This window comes from Hevea brasiliensis, chromosome 16 (assembly GCF_030052815.1).
Source record: "Hevea brasiliensis isolate MT/VB/25A 57/8 chromosome 16, ASM3005281v1, whole genome shotgun sequence".
Lineage (NCBI taxonomy): Eukaryota > Viridiplantae > Streptophyta > Magnoliopsida > Malpighiales > Euphorbiaceae > Hevea > Hevea brasiliensis.
The window spans coordinates 67,350,291-67,371,033 of NC_079508.1; the positions used below are offsets into that span (position 1 = coordinate 67,350,291).

Genomic DNA, 20,743 nt, shown 5'->3' on the forward strand with positions numbered 1-20,743 from the left:
GGCTGAACATTTGGTCAATTCGATTTTAAAATGAAACTAATTGAATAAATTGAAAATAAAATTTTTTATAAAATTAAAAATCAAATTAAATTAAAATATGTAACCAATCGAATTGAATTAAACCGAAATAAATTAGCGATTTAAATAATCAATTTTCAAATTTCACTTTTTTTCTTCCATGCTCAAATCACAGTAGATAAAAAATCACAAAAAAAATTTAAAAATTCCATAAACACAATATTGATCTTAACAACAACAAAATTTCATTAACAAAAATTGAAAAGCAAAATTTACATTTTAACTATAAATCACAATATGACGAAATCGTAGCAAATGAATTGGAAAATAGAGGAGACGTTCCAGTGCCAGTTGTTGACGATCGATTGTGAGCATCCATGCCCCTGAGCCCAATCTTTCAATGTTTGGCAGCCACTCATCTGATGAGCATGTGATATACATAATTTTTTTTTTAAATTGATAATAAAACAAAAGAAAAGAAATGAACATGCAAAATTTGATAGAAATGAAGAATTGATTGGGTTGGACTTGGAACCATATGAAGAAACGAGATGAAGGAGAAAAAATGAAGAACAAGATGAAGGGGAAGAAGAGATGAAATAAAAAGAATGTGAGAGAGAGAACTTGGGCTGCGACAATAGGATAAGAAGTGAAGAGAAGTACAGTTTTTGGAGAATATATGTTATAGGAATTGACGGTTGAGATAAATTATTTACAGATGAATGGTTAGGATTTAATCTTCAATAAAAGTGGAAAAAGAAAAAAAAGGCAAGAGGTGGGGTTCGAACTCAGAACCCTCAACTACAAAAAAATATCACTTAGCCATTGAGCTGACACAGAAATGCAATGTTAAAAAATTCAATTTTAATCAGTTCGATTTGGTTTTACCGAAATTATTTTCTCTAAAATTGAACTGATCCAAATTAATAAAAAATCTTAAAAATTAAAACCAAACCAATTTATTATATAAACCGAATCGAATTATCGAATTAAATTGATTGCAAATCTCCTCAAGTCCTTAGAAGGGATTATCCTGACAATAGTCCATGGATAGGCATCCATGAAGAGACTAAACAAAAGAGGTCCCTTCCAATTTATGAGCTTGCCTTAGAAATCATCAGAAATAAAGAAGGACGGAAACAGTCTTCTCCTATTCCTTCCCTTGCTCCTTCTGCACTACCATTAGTGCAGCCTTGCATGATGTTCTCTTCTGCCACTTATAAAGCGAATTTTCCCCCTCTTGCTCAGCAGACAGACCAACATACTAAAATATCCACAAGACCTTTCATTCATTCAACTAAGGTTGATACTGAAGGTCAAATCACCTCGATCACTCAAGCTTAAGAAGTTCTGAACTGGCAAACAAAGAATGCAGCAATTCAAAATAAGACATTACAAAGGATTGACTCTAAGATTGATCAGGTCCTTACAATGACTCAGCACATCGATCACAAAGTGGATTCTTTCATTACATTTGCCCAGAACATGTATAAAGATCTACAAGGGAAGATTACACAGCTTGACAAGGATCTCAAATCCTTGATTAACCAAAGAAGATTTGGAATGGAATTTACTCAGAAAGAAGCTGAGATCAGGAGGTTAAAGAAACAATTGGCTCAGGTTGAAGTAGATCTTCATAAGCCAGCAGAAGCACCTGCTTATAGCCCATTTTCTACCCAAATGTCTCACAATCCTTTCCTCCCAACTCTTGAACCTGCTTATTCACCTTTTGGCCCTTTCAACTATTCCTATGAGCCTTCTCCGATATCCTTTAATCCATCTCCCTTGTTTAGACCAACTCCTTCTCTGGCTCCCACTAAATATGAGCCCAAAAGCCCATCTTCTTCGGAAGAATCTCAGGCTACAAAAAGAAGGATTGATAAGGGCAAGGATAAAATGTATCCTGATCCACCTCCTTAACACATGATATCATTACCTTCTGAACCCGAAGATGTCTCTTCGCCAGATGAAGAAGAAGATTTCTCTAGTGATGATAGTGAAACGGAAGGGATGGATGTTACAGAGTTACTCATGCCTGATCCTCCACCAGCCACATCACAAACTGGCCCTTCGCCAACTACAGACTCCACCAGTGGCACTACAGGCCCTACAGGACCTCCCCAGGCCCAAGACCAGCATGTAGAAATACCCGAAGATGATCCGATATTGAATTTTGGTATGCCAGGAATCTAGCAACAACAAAGGCCCAGCTCAGGCCCATGGTTCACTCTAGATGATGTTCCCCCATCCAAATGGAGAGACCGACTTGCAGAATTCAAAGCTTGGCTAGATGTCCAAGTGCTTCGAGAAGGAGCAAACTCTCACGCTATTCTCAGAGAGTTTATATCTCGCCATTGGAACACTCCAAGACTGGTTTGCTTCTCTTGGAAAATATCACAAAGCCCAGTTTTGCCACCTAAATATCCTGCAAGCAATCAATGTCATTTTCGCTGAATTCCTCGGAGACGCATCATTCTATAGCAAGCAACTGCGTCAGGAGTTCTTTGACATGCATTGCTGTTCATTAAAAAGGATAGACATTGAGAAGCATTATCAACGCATGGTCCAGCGCTATTATTTATTGAATGGCTACAATGACATAAATCTGCACACTTATATTGCCTCTCTCCTTGAGGCGCTGCAACTAGAATTACACAGAAGCATTGCCACTACTCACAGAGCTATGAATGCCATCACTATTGGGGAAATACACCAGATGACACTGGCTTGCCTAGATAAAATGTGTGAACAACATAAACTTTTCAAGGACATCATTGACAACAGCAAAGCCTTGAAGAATGTCTGCCAGAAGTCCCATCTTGCTATCAAATGCAAGGAGAAGAATTGTGAGTGCAAACCAAAGAAGAAAGGTCACTATAAGAAGTATCCTAGCTCTTCCGGATCCAAGGCTCCTCTCAAATACCGAAAAGGGAGGAAACTAGTTCGATATTTTCGAAAGAGAAGATTGGGGACGAAGAAGTCTGATCGTTGCTATATCTATGGCAATCGAGGGCACTATGCAAAGAACTGTCCCAAGAATCCTAACAAGGCTGTCAAGCTCCTACAACATATTCAGCAGGCTTCTCATATCTCTCTAGAGCATAATGACATAGAATCCTTGTTCTCTGAGCAGGATGAACCAGATGAAGAAACTGTTTTCGCTCTAGGAGCAGATACTGATTTTGATCTGGCCCAATCTTTGTCTTCAGAAAGCTCTGACTCTGATTCTGAAGCCCATTACCCTTCCTACCTAGCTCAACATATCCAATCGTCTCGCCCAACCTATGACCCAGACACTATTCCTATCCCGCTGGTTCCATTGCATATTTTACCCAGCAAGTATGAGCGGCCCATAAGTGTTATTGGGTTCCTTGATACTGGAGCCCATAAAAGCATGATGAATCCCACCATCTTACCTCCAGAATACTGGGTCCCACATACAGAATATTTCAAAGCAGCGGATGGAAATATCTTCAAAACCAGCCTGATCACCAAATAACCCATTGGAATTCAATTTTTTCTCACCTGAATCCTCTGGACAAAGGTCATTAGCTCAGACCTCCCTGATAAAAACCTGGTGATTGGATTCGACCTATATCAGCAAGCAAGACACCTGAAGATCCTCTCAACTGGATTAAAATACAAAAGGAATTTTCAGCCCTTCATCTTTGTTCCTAGGCTGTATTCCTTAGCTGATGCCTCAGTTGAATTCCACGACCACAAAGAACTCCTCTTAAAGTCCTGTGCAGATTCTCACTCACAATTCCACCATCACCATCACCATCCCCTGTGGAAGAACCCAGAGTTTTTTGTCCGTCTCCCATTCAAGCTTAATGAAGACATAAACCCAACCAAAGCATCACATTCGGGGATGAACCCCGCAGACTTAGACCTGGCCCAAGAAGAATGCAAACAGTTGCTCCAACAAGGCCTCATAGAGCCTACATCCTCTTAGTGGGCTTGCCAAGCCTTTTATGTGGAAAAAAGATCTGAAAGGTTAAGAGGAAAAAAGACGCTTGTCATTGACTATAAACCTCTCAACCATTTCCTTCAGGATGATAAGTTCCCGATACCAAAGCCTGAAGCCTTATACACCCAGCGCCATGAAGCCCACATCTTCTCAAAGTTTGATCTTAAGGCCGGATTTTGGCAGTTAGGGATTGAGCCATCAGACAGGTCCAAAACTGCTTTTTGCATTCCTGCGGTCCAATATCAATGGACTGTCCTTCCCTTTAGACTAATAACAGTCCCTTCTGTTTTTCAAAAGACCATGACAAGAATATTTGAGCTCATTCTCCACATTGCTCTCATCTATATTGACGACATCCTCCTATTCTCAAAGGATGTCACGGCCCACAAAGCTCTCCTATCCACTTTCCAAACCATAGTGGATTCTCATGGCATCATGGTATCAGAAAGAAAGAGTTCTTTGACCCAGACTGACATAGACTTCCTTGGAATGAAGTTCAAAGATGGAAAATACCAGCCAGGTCCACACATTACAGAAGAACTGTTGAAGTTTCCTGACAAAGACTTATCAGTGAAGCAAATACAACAGTTTTTCGGTATTGTCAATTACATCAGGAAATTCATTCCACATGTCGCCATTCACACTAGTCAATTGTCAAGGATGCTTAAAAAAGATACACCACCTTGGGGAAAAGAACAAACAGAAGCAGTAAAGGCCCTAAAAGCAGTGGCTTCAAATCTACCACCTCTAAAGATTCCCAACATGGGACATCGTGTCCTCTAGACTGATGCTAGCAACACCCACTGGGGTGCTGTCCTTATTGAAGAGATCCAAGGAGAAAAGCATATCTGCAGACATGGTAGTGGAGAGCTCCCAGAGCCACAGAAACACTACCACTCAGTGTAAAAAGAGATACTGGCTGTCAGAAACGGGATTAAGAGATTTGAGTTCCACCTCATAGGGCACCACTTTACAGTAGTCATAGACAGCTCATCATTCCCGAAAATCCTAGACTTCAAGAACAAGTCTCTCCTAGAACCACAGTTGTTGAGGTTAAAGGATTGATTCACCAAGTATAAATTCACAGTCCAGCATATTAAGGGAAAACATAACTTAGTTCCAAATATTTTGTCTAGACCTAAGGAACTTCACCTCATCAAGTCACACTTCGCATTTCCCTTAATGCTCATGACTTCATCCTCTTCCCCAAACACTCCTAGCTATCTCGTCCCTACTCTAGATAGTTTCCCGCCTGGTTGCTCTCCTAACCAGCCTATCCCAAAAATAGCCCAATTCGCTAAGGATCACCTGTTTCATTATCTGAGTGCTAGGAATACCCTGAGAGGATTACTCCCCTCCTCATCCACCTTTATTCCTGACAACCCATTTCTCACATGTTTCAGCATCCATCCTTACAGAGACCTTATCCTTGAAGAACTATGGCTCCTTCGATGCATGATAACTTTATATTCTACTGGTATAGAGTTCCCTCCCTATCACTGCACCAACACACCCTCGACAGAGCAAACAGGACTCTCCTGTTTAGGTTCCTAGAGTGGTTCAAGCCCATTTCAGCATGGCAATACAGTCTTAGGCGACTCATAAAAACCCATGGAGTCGAATAAAGGCCCATCAGGACTCAGCCCAACATCAGGACCATGTTTATCATGCATAGGCCTTTCTCCAGAAGGCCTAATGGACTTCTTTGGACCCAAAACGCTGAGTATGAATGGAGTACCTACAAGGGCTCTATCATGGAAAAGGACACTATGGGGCCACTAAGAAGACAGCTGGCAGAACATCTCTGTGAGATCAACGGATATCAACCTCTGACCCTTCCTCACGTGAATTGTACGTCTCTCGGACCTATCCAGTCTCTTGCCAATGATCCCATAGATTGGTCCCATTCAATCTGGCAGGATTCTTAGGATCCAATGGATATTGAAGCACGAGAAGCCACCGAAAATGCTGACCCACTGTCACCAGTTGAGCACAGCCAATGGTCAAAAGACTTTTTGGAGTTGATGACTCAGATGACTTTGATTATGACACATTCAATCTGTCAACAATGCCATGATCAAAGTTATAGCCTGTCGGCCATGATATGTAATAAGTGTGATAATAAGTGTGCTTTTACTATCTTTATTTCTTTTCCACTCTGTAAGAATCTTTTACTTTAGAGTGTCGATAGCCAGTTGTTAACCGGTTACTTGTAAAGCTTAGAATCTCCAAGTCTATATAATGAGACTCTCTCTTCAGTTGTAGTCAGACTTGGCATAAGCTTTCTATGAAATAATATTCTAAGTTTCTCTCTCATGGCTTTCTAAATACTCTCCATTTCTAATGAAAACCTTTATTCATATATTATACTCCTATAATCAGAGATACGTATGCTCTACACTCGCTTCGGTAGAGGATTCTGTGTATCAGAAATATCTTTGTTGTGATATTAGATGTGACAGTCCCGTTATCATGCTTATAATGGCACAAAAGGGCAAAGCCAAAGAGTACCTAAGGAGAGGCAAGAGGCATAGTATGAGTGCATTATATGTATGATAAGGGCTCCTGGCTTATCTTGGTATCAGAGCCTTGTTATGTCTGTATGATACATACTTCAATGGTGACTAAAGAGAAACTTTGAAAACTTTGATATTCCTTTCCTTTCTGTTTTCTTGCATCTTCTTCCTAAGTAAGCGGTATATCGGCTAGAAACTAATAACCGCTTGAGTCCTTCACTTATTGAAGGTAGAGCAACTTCTAGACACAACGCCACGTACCAAAACATGGTTTGCCAAACACCTACCCCTGCTACTGAAACAGTTCTACAGTCCCCTTCTCCATCAGAATTTGTAAATCTCACCTCATCTCTCTCTTTCTCCTCTCCTTTGAGAAGAACACTTTTTTCTCGCATCGATAATCTCATAGAAATTGTTACCCTACCTGAAGACGCACAGGTTGGAGAATCTCTTCTACCTCTTCTTAGCCCCTATAATATCTATCGATGGTCTGGATCTTTGACCAGATCTATCAGATCTCTTATTTCCTCTAGAAGATCTCTGTCTAAAGAATATGTCCAGGCTTCTCGCATGGACCAATGCTCTCTCCAGAGCTCATCTGCTGAACAATACGTGACCCTAGAGATTCCACCTCCATTAATCCCCAAATGGAGACAAGAAGGATTCTCTCATCTATATTTTGGAGTGGTAAGACTTATCCTCAATCTACATGGAAGGCGTGGGCTTCCAGTCACTGCCAAAGTGTCACTCCTCGACACCAGATTCCTTCAATATGAGCATGCTGTCATTGGAACATGTCTTACCACCCTACATGCTGGAAGCGTGGTATTGACCTTCTTTCCAAACTATAATCTCTCGCTAAGAGATCCTTATCTCAGTACCACTCTGAAGGTTCAAATCCAGCTCACTGGAGTAGCTAAAGTGACGTCATCTATGATGGCTACTCTACACCATTAGATCATTTACAGGCTTCAAGATCATGCAATGGATCTATCACAACCACCTGTTTCAAATGATGCTTTACTTGTCTTGGCTGATATCGAGTCTACACCAACAATAGTACAGATACCTAGGCAACTGCCTAGAAGTGAGCTTGAACAGCTCATCTCAAAGGACTGGCTAACCAACTATGAGAGGCTTCACGCCATCTCTCAGCCAATCCAGATTACAGAATCTTCTTTAAGAAGAAATGCTGATGGCATGGTGCAAACCACTTTCCAACCACCTCGGCACTCCACAAGATCCTCACCTGTGTTTCAGACCATGATGGTCTAGCTATTAGAAAAGGAATAAGAAGATTTCCCTATTAGAGCAGTAACTCCAGAAAACCATTATGTCTATCCAATGAAGATAGATGGTCATTGCCCTTGGGATCTCCCAGGATCTGGCATGTGTGACCCAGACTGTGACTGCTGCGACAACTACTGGGAAAATAAATACGACCATCCCCTATCTGACAAAAATTGGAAAAAGCTCACTAAGAAGTCTAGGACTTCTTGCAAATCTCCTCAAGTCCTTAGAAGGGATTATCCTGAAAATAGTCCATGGAAAGGCATCCATGAAGAGACTAAACAAAAGAGGCCCCTTCCAATCTATGAGCTTGCTTTAGAAATAATCAGAAATTGTAAATCTCACCTCATCTCTCTCTTTCTTCTCAAAGGGTTGGGCCCGAGGACGGGATGATAAAGAGAATTTGGTGCCCTGACTGGACAGGATATCCTTTTCAGTTCAAAAAGGATATCCTGTCTAGTCAGGGCACCAAATTCTCTTTATCATCCCGTCCTTGGGCCCAACCCACCACGCACCACTTGCGCGGGATGTGTCAGGCCCAGCTCTTAGCGCAGAGTTTGTATTTTGTGCAAAGGGCGGAATCGAACTCGGGACTGCACGGACTTTACGAGGCTTTGATACTACTTGAACTGAAAAGGATATCCTGTCCAGTCAGGGCACCAAATTCTCTTTATCATCCCCTCCTCGGGCCCAACCGGCCTAGCCATTAGAAAAGGAACAAGAAGATTTCCCTATCAGAGTAGTAACTCCAGACAACCATTACGTCTATCCAATAAAGATAGATGGTCATTGCCTCTGGGATCTCCCAGGATCTGGCATGTGTGACCCAGACTATGACTGCTGCAATAACTACTGGGAAAATGAATACGACCATCCCCTATCTGACAAAAATTAGAAAAAGCTCACTAAGAAGTCTAGGACTTCTTGCAAATCTCCTCTAAAAGAATATCCTGTCTAGTCAGGGCACCAAATTCTCTTTATTATCCTGTCCTCGGGCCCAACCCACCACACTCCACTTGCGCGAGACGTGTCAGGCCCAGCTCTTAACGTAGAGTTTGCATTTTGTGCAAAGGGCGAAATCGAACTCGGGACCGCACGGACTTTACGAGGCTCTGTACCAAGATAAGCCGGGAGCCCTTATCATACACATAATACACTCATGCTATGCCTCTTCCCTCTCCATAGGTATTCTTTGGCTGTGCCCTTTTGTGCCATTATGAGCATAATAACGGGACCGTCGCATCTAATATCACAACAAAGATATTTTTGATATACAGGATCCTCTATCGAGACAAGTGTAAAGCAAACGTATCTCTAATTATAGGAGTATAATACATATTCTAAGATTTTTAGGAGAAATGGAGAGTATTTAGAAAGCCATGGGAGAGAAACTTAGAATATTATTTCAGAGAAAGCTTGTGCCAAATCTAGCTACAACTGAAGAGAGAGTCTCCTTATATAGACTTGGAGATTATAAGCTTTACAGGTAACCAGTTAGCAACTAGCTACCGACACTCTAAAGTAAAAGATTCTTACAGAGTGAAAAAGAAATAAAGACAGTAAAAGCACACTTATTATCACACTTATTACATATCATGGCCAACAGGCTTTAACTTTGATCATGGCGTTGTTGACAGATTGAATGTGTCATAATCAGAGTCGTCTGAGTCATCAACTCTAAAAAAGTCTTTTGGCCATTGGCTGTGCACAACTGGTGACAGTGGGTCAGCATTTTCGGTGGCTTATCGTGCTTCGATATCCATTGGATCCTGAGAATCCTGCCAGATTGAATGGGACCAATCTATGGGATCATTGGCAAGAGACCGGATGGGTCCGAAAGACGTACAATTCACGTGAGGAAAGGTGTTGATCTCATAGAGATGTTCTGCCAGCTGTCTTCTTAGTGGCCTCATAGTGTCCTTTTCCGTGATAGAGCCCTCGTAGGTCCTCCATTCATACTCAGTGTTTTGGATCTAAAGAATTCCATCAAACCTTTTGGAGAAAGGCCTATGCATGATAAACATGGTCCTGATGTTGGGCTGAGTCCTAATGGGCCTTTCTTCGACTCCATGGGTTTCTATTAGTCGCCTGAGAGTGTATTGTCATGCTAAAATGGGCTTAAACCACTCCAGGAACCTAAACAAGAGAGTCCTGTTTGCTCTGTCGAGGGTGTGTTGGTACAGTGATAGGAGGGGAAACTCTATACCAGTAGAATATAAAGTTATCATGCACCAAAGGAGCCATAATTCTTCAAGGATAAGGTCTCTGTCAGGATGGATGCTGAAACATGTGAGAAATGGGTTGTTAGGAATAAAGGTGGATGAGGAGGGGAGTAATCCTCTCAGGGTATTCCTGGCACTCAGATAATGAAACAGGTGATCCTTAGCGAATTGGGCTGGTTAGGAGAGCAACTAAACGGAAAACTATATGGAGCAGGGACGAGATAGCTAGGAGTGTTTGGGGAAGAGGATTAAGCCATGAGTATTAAGGGAAATGCGAAGTGTGACTTTGATGAGGTGAAGTTCCTTAGGTCTAGATAGAAGATCTGGAACTAAGTTATATTTTCCCTTAATATGCTGAACTGTGAATTTATACTTGACGAACCAGTCTTTTAACCTCAATAACTGTGGTTCTGGGAGAGAGATATGAGAAGCCTACTGAATATGTTGTAGGAGCTTGACAGCCTTGTTAGGATTCTTGAGACAGTTCTTTGCATAGTGCCCTCGATTGCCACAGATATAGCAACGATCAGACTTCTTCGTCCCCAATCTTCTATTTCGGAAATATCGAACTGATTTCCTCCCTTTTTGGTATTTGAGAGGAGGCTTTGATCCGGAAGAGCTAGGATACTTCTTGTAATGACCTATCTTCTTTGGTTTGCACTCACAATTCTTCTCCTTACATTTGATAGCAAGGTGGGACTTCTGGCAGACATTCTTCAAGGCTTTGCTGTTATCAATGATGCCCTTGAAAAGTTTCTGTTGTTCACACATTTTGTCTAGGCAAGCCAGTGTCATCTGGTGTATTTTCCTAATAGTGATGGCATTCATAGCTCTGCGAGTAGTGGCAATGCTTCTGTGTAATTCTGGTTGCAGCGCTTGAAGGAGAGAGGCAATATAAGTGTGCCGCAGGTTTATGTCATTGTAGTCATTCAATAAATAATAGCGCTGGACCATGCGTTGATAATGCTTCTCAATATCTGTCCTTTTTAATAAACAGCAACGCATGTCAAAAAACTCCTGACGCAGTTGCTTGCTATATAATGATGCGTCTCCGAGAAATTTAGCGAAAATTGCATTGATTGCTTGCAGGATATTTAGGTGGCAAAACTAGGCTTTGTGATATTCTCCAAAAGAAGCAAACCAGTCTTGGAGTGTTCCAATGGCCCGAGATATAAACTCTCTGAGAACAGCGTGAGAGACTGCTCCTTCTCGAAGCATTTGAACATCTAGCCAAGCTTTGAATTCTGCAAGTCGGCCTCTCCATTTGGATGGAGGAACATCATCCAAAGTGAGCCATGGGCCTGAGCTGGGCCTTTGTTGTTGTTGGATTCCTGGCATACCAAAATTCAATATCGGATCGTCTTCGGGTATTTCTATATGCGGGTCTTGGGTCTGGGGAGGTCCTGCAGGGCCTGTAGTGCCACTGGTGGAGTCTGTAGTTGGCGAAGGGCTAGTCTGTGATGTGGCTGGTGGAGGATCAGCCATGAGTAATTCTGTAACATCCATCCCTTCCGTTTCACTATCATTACTGGAGAAATCTTCTATTTCATCTGGCGAAGAGACATCTTCGGATTTAGAAGGTAATGACATCATGTGTTGAGGAGGTGGATCAGGATACATCTTATCCTTGCCCTTATCAATCCTTCTTTTTGTAGCCTGAGTTTTTTCCGAAGAAGATGGGCTTTTGGGCTCATATTTAGTGGAAGCCGAAGAAGGAGTTGGTCTAAACAAGGGAGATGGATTAAAAGATATCGGAGAAAGCTCATAGGAATAGTTGAAAGGGCCAAAAGGCGAATAAGCAGGTTTAGGAGTTAGAAGGAAAGGATTGTGAGACATTTGGGTAGAAAATGGGCAATAAGCAGGTGCTTCTACTGGCTTATGAAGATCTCCTTCAACCTGAACCAATTGTTTCTTTAACCTCCTGATCTCAGCTTCTTTCTGAGTAAATTCCATTCCAAATCTTCTTTGGTTAATCAAGGATTTGAGATCCTTGTCAAGCTGTGTAATCTTCTCTTGTAGATCTTTATACATGTTCTGGGCAAATGCGGTGAAAGAATCCACTTTGTGATCGATGTGCTGAGTCCTTGTAAGGACCTGATCAATCTTAGAGTCAATCCTTTGTAATGTCTTGTTTTGAACTGCTACATTCTTTGTTTGCCAGTTCAGAACTTCTTCAGCTTGAGTGATCGGGTTTGACCTTCAATATCAACCTTAGTTAAATGAATAAAAGGTCTTATGGATATTTTAGTATGTTGGTCTGTCTGCTGAGCAAGCAGGGGAAAATCCGCTTCATAAGAGGCAGGAGAGAACATCATGCAAGGCTGCATTAATGGTAGTGCAGGAGGAGTAAGAGAAGGAATAGGAGAAGACTGTTTCCGTCCTTCTTTGTTTCTGATGATTTCTAAAGCAAGCTCATATTGGAAGGGGCCTCTTTTGTTTAGTCTCTTCATGGATGCCTATCCATGGACTATTGTCAAGATAATCCCTTCTAAGGACTTAAGGAGATTTGCAAGAAGTCCTAGACTTCTTAGTGAGCTTTTTCTAATTTTTGTCAGACAAGGGATGGTCGTATTCATTTTCCCAGTAGTTGTCGCAGCAGTCACAGTCTGGGTCACATATGCCAGATCCTGGGAGATCCCAGGGGCAATGACCATCTATCTTCATTGGATAGACGTAATGGTTGTCTGGAGTTACTGCTCTGATAGGGAAATTTTCTTGTTCCTTTTTTAATGGCTAGACCATCATGGTCTGAAACATAGGTAAGGATCTTGTGGAGTGCCGAGGTGGTTGGAAAGTGGTCTGCACCGTGCCATCAGCATTTCTTCTAAAAGAAGATTCTGTAATCTGGATTGGCTGAGAGGTGGCGTGATGCCTCTTATAGTTGGTTAGCCAATCCTTTGGGATGAGCTGTTCAAGCTCACTTCTAGGCAGTTGCCTAGGTATCTGTACTATTGTTGGTGTAGACTCGGTATCAGCCAAGACAAGTAAAGCATCATTTGAAACAGATGGTTATGATAGATCCACTGCATGATCTTGAAGCCTGTAAATGATCTGATGGTGTAGAGTAGCCATCATAGATGACGTCACTTGAGTTGCTCTAGTGAACTAGATTTGAACCTTCAGAGCGGTACTGAGATGAGGATCTCTTAGCGAGAGATTGTAGTTTGGAAAGAAGGCCAATACCACGCTTCCAACGTGTAGGGTGGTAAGACATGTTTCAATGACAGCATGCTCATATTGAAGGAATCTGGTGTCGAGGAGTGACACTCTGGCAGTGACTGAAAGCCCGCGCCTTCCATGTAGACTGAGGATAAGTCTTACTACTCCAAAATGTAGATGAGAGAATCCTTCTTGTCTCCATTTGGGGATTAATGGAGGTGGAATCTCTAGGGTCACGTATTGTTCAGCAGATGAGCTCTGGAGAGAGCATTGGTCCATGCGAGAAGCCTGGACATATTCTTTAGACAGAGATCTTTTAGAGGAAATAAGAGATATGATAGATCTGATCAGAGATCCAGACCGTCGATAGATATTGTAGGGGCTAAGAAGGGGTAGAAGAGATTCTTCAACCTGTGCGACTTTAGGTAGGGTAGCAATTTCTATGAGATTATCGATACGAGAAGAAAGTGTTCTTTTCAAAGGAGAGGAGAAAGAGAGAGATGAGGTGAGATTTACAATTTCTGATGGAGAAGGGGATTGCAGAACTGTTTCCGTAACAAGGATAGGTGTTTGGCAAGCCATGTTTTGGTACGTGGCGTTGTGTCTAGAAGTTGCTCTACCTTCAACAAGTGAATGACTCAAGCGGTTACTAGTTTCTAGCCGATATACCGCTTACTTAGGAAGAAGATGGCAGAAAACAGAAAGGAAAGGAATATCAAAGTTTTAAAGTTTCTCCTTACTCACTGTTGAAGTATGTATCATACAGACATAATCAAACTCTGATACCAAAATAGTGCTCACCCCTATCTGCACTTTTATATAAGTACATGATTGGTCCCTTTAGCCTTATATTCAAAAAATTATTATTATTATTATTATTATTATTATTATTATTATTATTATTATTATTATTATTATTATTAAATTTTAGAATATTGCTCACTAATACTCATGATAGATTAGTATAATTAAAATTTAAATAATAAAAAATATAATTATAAATAATATAAAGGACAATACAAAGGATATTTTTTATATAATGAATGCACAATGTACGGATTATAATTAATGAGTTACACAGTGAAAAGAAGCTCTTTCCTTTTGATAGTAAATAATCATAAAAAAGGTAAATAGGATGACTGTGTGTGTGTTCACAAAAAAAGGTCAAAAAAGGAGGGAGGTAAAAAAGGTGTGTGTGTGTGTTCATAAAAAAGGTAAAAAAGGAGGGAGGTAAAAAAGGCGTGCGTTCATAAGAAAGGTAGTGTGTGTTGTCATAAAAAAGGAGGGCATGTGTGTAAGGTAAAAAAGGTGCGTTCATAAAAAAGGTAAAAAATGAGGGAGGTAAAAAAGGTGTGTGTGCGTGTTTGAAATAATACGTAACCATTGCTAATTTTGGACGAAGAATTCATGGATCCTTTTTTTGGAGCCAATTAATTAAATATATGTAGATAGGGTTAATAACTTTATAAAATATAACTTTTACATCAAATTTCTGGGTATAACTTTTTTAAATGTGCAATGTATATATTTTAAAAAATATTTTATGCATAAATAATTTGGTGAGTATTGCATTTGAAGAGTGTAAAATATAAAAAAACAAATAAAGTATATACACAAAACATCGATATGTGGTCCACTCCCTAGACTAATCCTCTTAGTCTCTTAGATATGACCAACATTTACTACTTTAATTGTATCATACACATTTTCAATTACAATTAGTTCTCTCAATTTTAATATAATTAGAAATACCATTCAATTTAAGAATAATTTTACCTATATAAAAATAATCCTATTTTGAGTCACGAATCCAATAGATAATGGTGGATGTAGAATGGACTCAAGTCTCTAGATTCCAAATGGGACCATTAAAATAAATGGCAGAATCAATCATTAGAATCGGATGTAAACTGGCAACTTTATAGTTAATGGCATTCAATTTACATGCTCAAATAAAACTGGATATGATTCTACCTGAACACAACCCATCGATCAAGATGAGGCAGCAGGACGACAGACGGGTAGGTCCTTCTCAAAAAATGGTGCAGCTCTTAGAATAGGATTGCTCTCGAAGAAATTGACAGGCTTTAAATCAAAGCTCGATGACACAATTGGCATTACAGGGAAATCCTCCTGGCACGGAATGTGATGGAATCCCATGGTGTACCATAACACAATGTCTTTATTCTCAATATTTCGATTCCTGTCCATCATTAAAAGTAAGAAGCATTGATTAATTTATGCTTAAATAACAGAATTCAAAATCATCAAACTAATGTTTAGGTTCTCTAGTCTGCATATACCTCTGAGACCACACAGCAATTGTGTCATCTCCCTTGCTTTGATACACTAGAAGTCCACCAGCCCATTGTTCGGTTCGGTTATAGGGGGTCACCCATATCTAACAACAAAATAGCTAACAATTTAAGTGCCCAAAACAGGTTGGTTCCATAATTAGTGATTCAAGAAAATTCTCAAAATTTGAGAGTTGGAGCATATTTATACTTGATTCCTGTAATTCTATACGCAGAGGTATCTCAAGCTCTGGCTCAATATATAACTAAGGTTCTACAAGTGCAACTATATCAGGATGGAAATTACCTGATTGTTTGTGAAAGCACTTCTTTTTTGTGGAGGATCAAGGTGATCAAGCAAGCTAGCTGCAGTCGCACCGGGAACAATCTTATACCCTGCAGGATTTCCCAACCTAGACCGCCTTGAAGGGTTGATTACATGAAACTCTGAAGGGTCATAGAGCTTAAGCTTAATTCTTGCATCTTCCTCTGTTTTAGCTGTCTCTCTCTTTGCTTTTAAGTAGCTTTTTCTGGGTGATTCACCTGGCAAAGTCTCTTCCTTAACTAAATGAACCTTAACAAGTGTGTTATTAGTGTCATCAATATCCATGTCCAGGTGGTAAGTGATGAAATGATCGTGAACAACACCGATAACGTTTTCAGAGACTAAAGGGCTCGACATTTCTTCTTGGTTGGGTATTTGATACACATTTTGATAAGTTGTCCCTTTCACCATTAGCATCCCTGAAAGAGACACCTGCTAGATACAAAGCACATGCTTACACTCAATAAAGCAAGGGGGATAGGGGATGAAGCTTAAGTGTATGGTAATAGAACCGACCTTAATGCGAATCAAACCATCAGTTTGAAATTCCCAATCAAAAATGTAATCATAGTTTCCTACTGATGCTGCCATTCGAGCCACTAGTGTCACTTTAGCTCTTGCTTCTTTAATCTGTTCCACATTTTAAGTCAATATTAAGCCTTCAGTATCTCTTTAAGTCTAACCAGTAACCATGGTACACTAAACAAATCTAATCCTCTAACAAAGTTACGCACCTCAAAACCATTAACAGGGATCTCCGAATGACGCCAACCGATATCTCCAGCATAACGTTCGAACACACAAATCATATTGGGTTGAACATATGGCTTCCCATCAGAAGACACAAAAATTCCATCCACATAGTGTGCGTACCTCGGGCAATCATTTAGTGGCATAAGTGACATCGCTGTTGCCCCCAGACCAAACTCACCGGCATCCATGTATGATTTAAAATACCAGTTCTCATCTGGGTCCATGTAAGGCACAAACAACTCGGAAGAGAACCCTTTGTACATCACACTCCTTAGCACCCCAGTCTCCGAGTCCCTAACCATAGCTCGGGAAATGATCATGCCAGCTCGTTGGTCAGCCTTCAGGTGGAAAATCCAATTTGCCCATTTAACCATGTGTCGATTTTCTATACTAAAGCTTGGACCTTTCGGTTGTTCTATTGATATTGGGTTTATTGGCTCCATTTCTAGTGGCTTGTCTTGTGCTGTGTATCTGTAATCTGTGTTAGTGGCTTTTGGAACTGGAATTCCTCTCCCCTTGTCAAGAAATTCCACCACCTCTTTCTTGTCGAGGTCCACGGTTATTGTTAGCCCTTCAAGTGGCCTCATATAGAAATTGACTGTGCCCTGGCTAGAGAAGCACTGGACCTTAGTAACCCTTCTCCCTTCCTCATCAGGCCCAAACCAACCCGGTGACGGTGTGATGCAAGTCAATTCCGATAAGGGAACCCCTCTTGCGATGGCAGATTGGTTCAACTCTTGGTGAGATAGTGCCACCTGGATTGCGGCAGAAAGGTCATCCATAGACACCATAGGGTACCCCGACCAAGGATTGATTTCATGGCTTGTGACTTGGCCCAACTCCAAATCAACTGTAAGCACATGAGATTGCCCATTCAATAGCACAATTACAAGTGCTTTCCTAGGAGGAAGAGGGTCGCCTTGTTTCCACCACAAGACCCGGTGCTTGTCAGGTTCACCAAGTGATAAATAGTGAATAGGTGGGAAGCAAGACAAAAAGGGCTCATAGGATGAGAGGATGGTTCTGACCTTGTTGATTTCTTGTATGGTAAGTGGGTCTAGTGGGTGGTGAGGGGTTTCCCCTGTGTGGTCGTTGGGCTTGTGGATCTGGGTCTCCAAAACCAAGTCCAAGTTGGAGTGAATTCGATTCTTGGAGGTGCACCATAGCTGGAAATCTAGTTTGTTTGGAAGGTACCAGAAATATGCAAAAATGAATAGAACTACGAACAAGATGAAGGTGAAATGAGCATATGAAGCAGTTTCCATTCTTTTACAAAAAGAGAGAAGAACGAGACAGCATAGCAACCATTTTTGGGTCCCTCAACCTGCATGATATAATGATATATATAGGATTTTTTTTTTGTCAAGCAATGATATGGGAACCTTTACAACTCCAAAGCAACTGGACAAATGGAAAAATTGCTTTTATCTTTTTCATTGTCTAGTGTCCTCATATGAGTAAAAGCCAAAATGATTTTTTATTTTTTATTTTTTAAAAATATTTTTATTATTAAATTTATTTTTATTTTTTCTTCTAAGGATTTTCAATACTACCTTCATTTTTATGATTAAATAATAATATTTAATAATTAATTATCAAATTTTAAATTATCCATCATTAAATTTATTATTTAAAAATTTATTATGTTGTTTTTAGTTTATCAAAGATATCAACAATATTATTTTCCCTCTCTTTCCTTTTTATGTATTTAATAAATTTTTATAGAAAAAATAAAATAAAATTTTATTTATATAATTATAGTAAATAAGAAATTTATATTAATATTTAATTTTTATTATTTTATTGATATTTTATATAATTAATAAAATTTTCAAATAAATATTTATTTTTATATATTAATTGAATATAAATTTAAAATATTATTTTTTTTCATATGTTAAAATTAAAAAAATATATAAATTAAAATTATTTTTTATATTACAATTTTATGTTATAAAATTATTATTAATAATGCGTAAAAGTATATGTAATTCCCTAATTTAACAAAGAGAAGGAGATATATTATTTTTTGACAGTCACTGTATAAAATATAATTTAATGTGACCTTGCAAATTTAATTGAGCATGGTAGAAAGGGTTTATTGAATTAGTATTTTAGAATCCATTTGTTTTTGTAGAAAATAATTTATTTATAAAAAATATTTTCTATAAAAATAAATTATTTTTTATTGTTTAATAAAACATTAAAAATCAATTGAAAAATCATTAATTTTATTGTTAAAAACTAAGTGAAAAAAATAAAATAATAATTGGTCACTAATTTTGATGATCCAAAAATTTAATTAAAAAAATAATGTAAATATAAAGGAAAATGAATTTTCAATCTTAAAATAAAAAGTTATTTTCCTAAACTTAAAAAAGCATTTTCTCATTATTAGAAAAATAATTTCCTATAATATTTTTTTAAAATAATAAAAATATGAAAAATATTTAAAAAAAATTTATTATGAAACAAATGAAATTTTAATAATTAAATATTTTTTTATAATATGCAAATATTTTCTAGCATTGGAAATTTAATTGAAATTTGTCTTAAAATAGATTTCAATGCATGAAAACGGCCACTTTCCAATCTCAACTTAACAGGCCTTCCAGAAAGGGAAGAAGAGGACGATAAGGGTGAGGCTGTGAATAAATCGTCTCTACGCATGCAGACGGCGGTGGCAGTCCATGCAATAAGTATACATGGCAGTCACTGTCCAATTGAATTTTTCCACGCACACATTTTTTTATCAAGTCATTTTCTTCAACATCTTAACCATGTGTTCTTTAATTCTTCCTTTTTACTTTACTGGTTCCTCACTTTGATCCGCAGAATGTGTTTGGTAGAAGGTTACTTCCTCTGTTTAAATTTTTTGTTTTATTTATTATTTTAAAAATTTTAATAATATTAATGAAAATTAAATTATAAATATAATAATTATCTTTATTAAATCGTGCCAAACTCCCTTAATTTATTAACAAGCGTTTCGATTTTTCAACATCTTATGTAAATTATTTAGTATTATTGGTGTTAAATAAGTTCAATTGTGCAGTTTATTTGATGACAAATCATTATACCTTTTTTTATTTGAATATTTCAAAACAATATATAATTTGTCCATTTTAATTGGACAAAAAAAAAATTAATAAATAAAATTTTTATAATAGACAAGTCTTTGATGTCATTCGCATAGCCAATTATTGTCAAATGCCGGCCTAATAAAAAATATAATACATTCTTATAATTTTTTTTTTTTTTAAAAGGATGTCTCAGCACTTTTAAACTTTTTTAGATTTTATTTGATTTAATTTTGTGGTAAAATTTATTTTATTTATAAATAATATAAATAATAAATTAATAAATTATTTTTTATCAAATAACACAAAGCTTTCCCATGAATTTTTTGTAAAAAAGTTTAACACAAAGCTTTCCCATGAATTTTTTGTAAAAAAGTTTCTTTTATTATAAAATAGGTATCGGGTATTTATTTTTTTTTCTTTTGCCAAGAGATAAAATGATTACACTAAAAATAGAGGGATTACAAGCTCACAGGCCATGAAAAGAAGCCCAGTACGTAACAACAAGACGAAGGCTTAAAAAAATGGTTCTTAGACTATCTAGCAAGCAGGCCCCCAACAAAAAAAGCCTGCTATAGTAGAACCCTAGTTGGAGATGCTTATTAAACAAACCAAATGCGGTTTCAAATACAAAAAGAGTTGCGTCACCTATCTTGTGTGAACTTGGAAGGATACCCAGAGGACAAACGCTAAGAACAAGGAGACCCAAAAGAGCTCGAACAAGCCATGCGAGGTAGCACATAAGAAGCACCACAACAAGCATCACGTGGAGTGTTCAAAAGGGTGATTGGGAGCAAGAAACAAAGTAGGATGAAACTCACGACCATAGGAAATGTCAGAGACCACAAAGGAGCTTGGCAGAGCCCTTAGGCAATCTCATTTTCTTATAGTTGTTTAGGAACGAAGTGGCCATTTAAGGTCCTAAAGTCCCTTATCTATATATATTTTTACTTATAGTGAGGCGTATAAATACGTAATCAATAAAAAATTATATATATATATAAAAGTGAGATATATTATAATTTTAATTAAAATGATAATTATTAATTAATTAAATTCCTACACTAAATATAAATAAAAATTATTTTATAAATAAACGATATGTCTCGACATAGA

General features: G+C 38.4%; 1 protein-coding gene across 2 annotated transcripts; it reads right to left on the bottom strand.

The window, feature by feature from the left end:
* Nucleotides 1-204: 204 nt before the first annotated feature.
* On the bottom strand, nucleotides 205-17,879 carry LOC110631819 (amine oxidase [copper-containing] gamma 1). Of its 2 annotated transcripts, XM_021779788.2 has the most exons (6): nucleotides 16,529-17,878; nucleotides 16,311-16,424; nucleotides 15,777-16,226; nucleotides 15,479-15,576; nucleotides 15,150-15,378; nucleotides 205-437 (listed from the first exon to the last, which is right to left on the bottom strand). In XM_021779788.2, the coding sequence occupies exons 1-5, from the start codon at nucleotides 17,810-17,812 to the stop codon at nucleotides 15,168-15,170; spliced, it is 2,157 nt and encodes a 718-aa protein (XP_021635480.1). In that variant the 5' UTR covers nucleotides 17,813-17,878; the 3' UTR covers nucleotides 205-437; nucleotides 15,150-15,167. The 2 variants fall into 2 exon arrangements, with proteins under 2 accessions (XP_021635480.1, XP_057993443.1); XM_058137460.1 differs by lacking the exon at nucleotides 205-437 and having other exon boundaries at nucleotides 15,025-15,378; nucleotides 16,529-17,879.
* Between the last annotated feature and the right edge of the window lie 2,864 nt (nucleotides 17,880-20,743).

Excerpts from the sequence above, each read along its gene's own strand:
- LOC110631819 (XM_021779788.2), bottom strand. The coding sequence starts at position 17,812 with ATGGAAACTGCTTCATATGCTCATTTCACCTTCATCTTGTTCGTAGTT. Across the intron at positions 15,577-15,776 it reads GTGCTTTCACAAACAATCAG|ATATGGGTGACCCCCTATAA; the intron begins GTAATTTCCATC and ends TTTTGTTGTTAG. Across the intron at positions 15,379-15,478 it reads ATTGCTGTGTGGTCTCAGAG|GAATCGAAATATTGAGAATA; the intron begins GTATATGCAGAC and ends AATGATGGACAG.